The 2848-nt window shown below is 38.2% G+C and overlaps 1 protein-coding gene across 1 annotated transcript; it reads left to right on the forward strand.

Moving 5' to 3' along the window:
- The first annotated feature begins 1318 nt into the window (after nt 1-1318).
- Nucleotides 1319-2407, forward strand: LOC144437051 (uncharacterized). The gene has a single exon (XM_078125920.1). The coding sequence runs from the start codon at nt 1319-1321 to the stop codon at nt 2405-2407; it is 1089 nt and encodes a 362-aa protein (XP_077982046.1).
- The last annotated feature ends 441 nt before the right edge of the window (nt 2408-2848 follow it).

A 2848-nucleotide genomic window follows, 5' to 3' on the forward strand; every position in this document is an offset into this window, starting at 1 on the left:
CCACAAATTGTACACTTTATCGTCACCCGACTGTTCATCGTCTAAAGTCCCTCTATTACTGACTCTGAGAACAAGATGCATTGTGTGGGTCCATACTTCTCTGAAAAACAAATCTCAGTGAATCCAAGAATATATGCACGATATGTGCACACAGAGCCATCATATGTCAAATAATCACGTGATGGGGCATAGGATCCTCAAATAGGTAGAAAATTTGAACTTTGTTTTACAAAATAATGGAGAAAAAGAAGAGCTATATTTTGGAAACAAAAATGGAAATACATTACACCCTTACTTGTCTGTGATTAAAACAACTATATCAAATACTAGGTTTGGCAAAGTAGAATGCAAACAAGTCATCACCACAAGCATTCATAAAATGTAATATTACTAGGATTCAAGGTCTGCAGAAGACGTAACGATGACCTCGAGGTAAAATGCGTGTGAGAAACAAGTTGCCTGACAGTACTAACGGTTCTAATTACATGTCAGTATAATTACTCAAAGCATGTATGTATAAACCAACATGTCCAAAATTCGCATAAATTAATCTGAAAGGCGATTTCTAACATACCGTGAATACTTACAGTTGACCAACTGCTTTTTATCTGGAGTCTACTATACATAATACTCATTGCTTTATTTATGATGTAGCTGAAACGTTTTACTTCCCCGTTAACGGTTGTAGTTCACATTTAGCCAGACCATTGCCAGACGGGGTTAGAGATGATTCGATACCGCGTCCTGGCATTCTGGTCCAGACGAACTGTCAATCAGAGATGTAACACTTGGAATTGTTGTCTTTAATACCATCTGGCGAACCCTTAAGTTCTGTGGACGATATATTTCTCAGTTTTGATGAGATACAATGTCTAGTCTATTAATTTACTACATTTAAAGGTTACATTTTCATTAAAATTGAGACCAACGCTTGATAAACAACTGTACAACCGTTAACGGGGAAGTAAAGCTTTTCAGCTACTTGTCCCGTTCAATTAAAACGTTCATATCAGGTGTAAAATAACAGTGTTTGATTATCAACCCAGTACGCAGTCTCAATTTGTAAACAATGTCGCCAGCACCGGAAACCCGTCTGTGTCACAATTAGACTGGAGTCAAATATTATTGATACTTCATTGACAGTTAGTGATCAGCCTAGGTCTACCCTTCCCGCTCTTTTACCCGTCAAAAATCAAATCAACATAAACTAAACCAAACCAATGAAGTGCCACTACCATGACCATAAATAAAGTGGACTAAAAACAGGAGCTCATATTCACACTCTCACTTCTACGTCCATCGTAATACATTTAGCATGATGGAAGGACATAAACTAACAAATGTGACTTCACTCGGGAGGCAATACCGTCGAGGAAAAACAGTTTCAGAAGAACTCGGTCAGCTCCTCGTAAGCGATATCCTACGAAATGGCGGAAACAAACTCACTGGTGATATTCCTCGTGGAGTACTTACATTAGTGGCAAAGAAGTACAAGTTTTCGAGATATGGGGTGCACAATATATGGAAACGATATGTCAAGAATAATGCCTGCGCAGTTGTGGCTAAAGAAACAACATATACGGGTAAACTGTCCCAGAATGACATTGCATACCTCGAATCATTGAAGACAGATGAACCATCAATATCATACAAGGAAATGAAACAGCAACTGACACAGTTTTCAGCGACGAACGTATCTTTAATGACGATATGTCGGGCCGTGAAGCATAAGTTCAGCCATGGGCCGTGGACATTCAAACGAGTAACAAGAGTCGCGGAACAAAGATTTACTTTAGAAAATCTACAATATACTCAGGCATATTTAGACAGTTTGCATGATATCGATCCTTGGAGACTTAAGTTCATGGACGAAAGTGGTTTTAGAGTGACAACTGTAGCAAATCCGAACTACGGTCATGCCTTTTTAGGTCAACGTGCAGTACAAGTAAGACGATACGACCCTACTCCAAATATGACTTTGAACTTACTCGCTGGTTTACAAGGAGTCGCACACGTTCAAACTCTTGATGGTGCATCCAACTCTATGCATTTCGCTGATTTTATTAGGCAGTGTGTTGAGACAGTTGATGAGTACGGCGTCAGAGCACTGCAGCCTGGAGATTTTCTAGTTGTCGATAACGCACCTATACATCATAGTGACATAGCGCGGGAACTGAATTTGTGGCTGAACATGCAAGGTATCGAGGTTATTTTTACTCCCAAATATTCGCCGGAGTTCAATCCAGTTGAGTTCTGCTTTAATAAAATCAAAAGGACTCTAGAACGACCTCCACTATCAGAGCTTGCCTATCGTAATTTGAGTGTAGCAATTTACTCAGCTGTTGAAGAAGTTTCCCCTGCGGATGTTCATGGATTCTTTTCAGCAACAGGCTATCTGTTTGTTTAGAACTTTAATTTGTTTTGATGATTTTACATGTGTAAATCGTTTCCACAATTGCTAACATGATTTTTAATCGTCAAACATTGTGATTCATTAGCGGGAACATTGTGTATTCCACCAGTATAAATACACGTTGTAAATGTATTTTAGTAACAGTTTTGGTTCTCGGATGCCATGGCTTGGACTTAACTTGACATGTTGACATGTTATATGTATTGTTATGTAAACCATGTAGAGAGTGAATCAAGGCTGTCTATGTAAACCTAGCCAGTTATTTTTTATCCACATATCATTTCTTGTAATGAACGTAACAACATTCCTGTTACGTTGAAAAAATTACGCAAATTGAAAGTTTTATCGATGTAACACAACTTTATTCATGTGACACAACTTCAACTATGATAATAAATTCTACATGTAATCCATCAAATGAACCAATAAAGGAAA

The sequence above is a fragment of the Glandiceps talaboti genome, chromosome 6 (assembly GCF_964340395.1).
Source record: "Glandiceps talaboti chromosome 6, keGlaTala1.1, whole genome shotgun sequence".
Classification (NCBI taxonomy): Eukaryota; Metazoa; Hemichordata; class Enteropneusta; family Spengelidae; genus Glandiceps; species Glandiceps talaboti.

Excerpts from the sequence above, each read along its gene's own strand:
- LOC144437051 (XM_078125920.1), top strand. The coding sequence starts at position 1,319 with ATGGAAGGACATAAACTAACAAATGTGACTTCACTCGGGAGGCAATAC.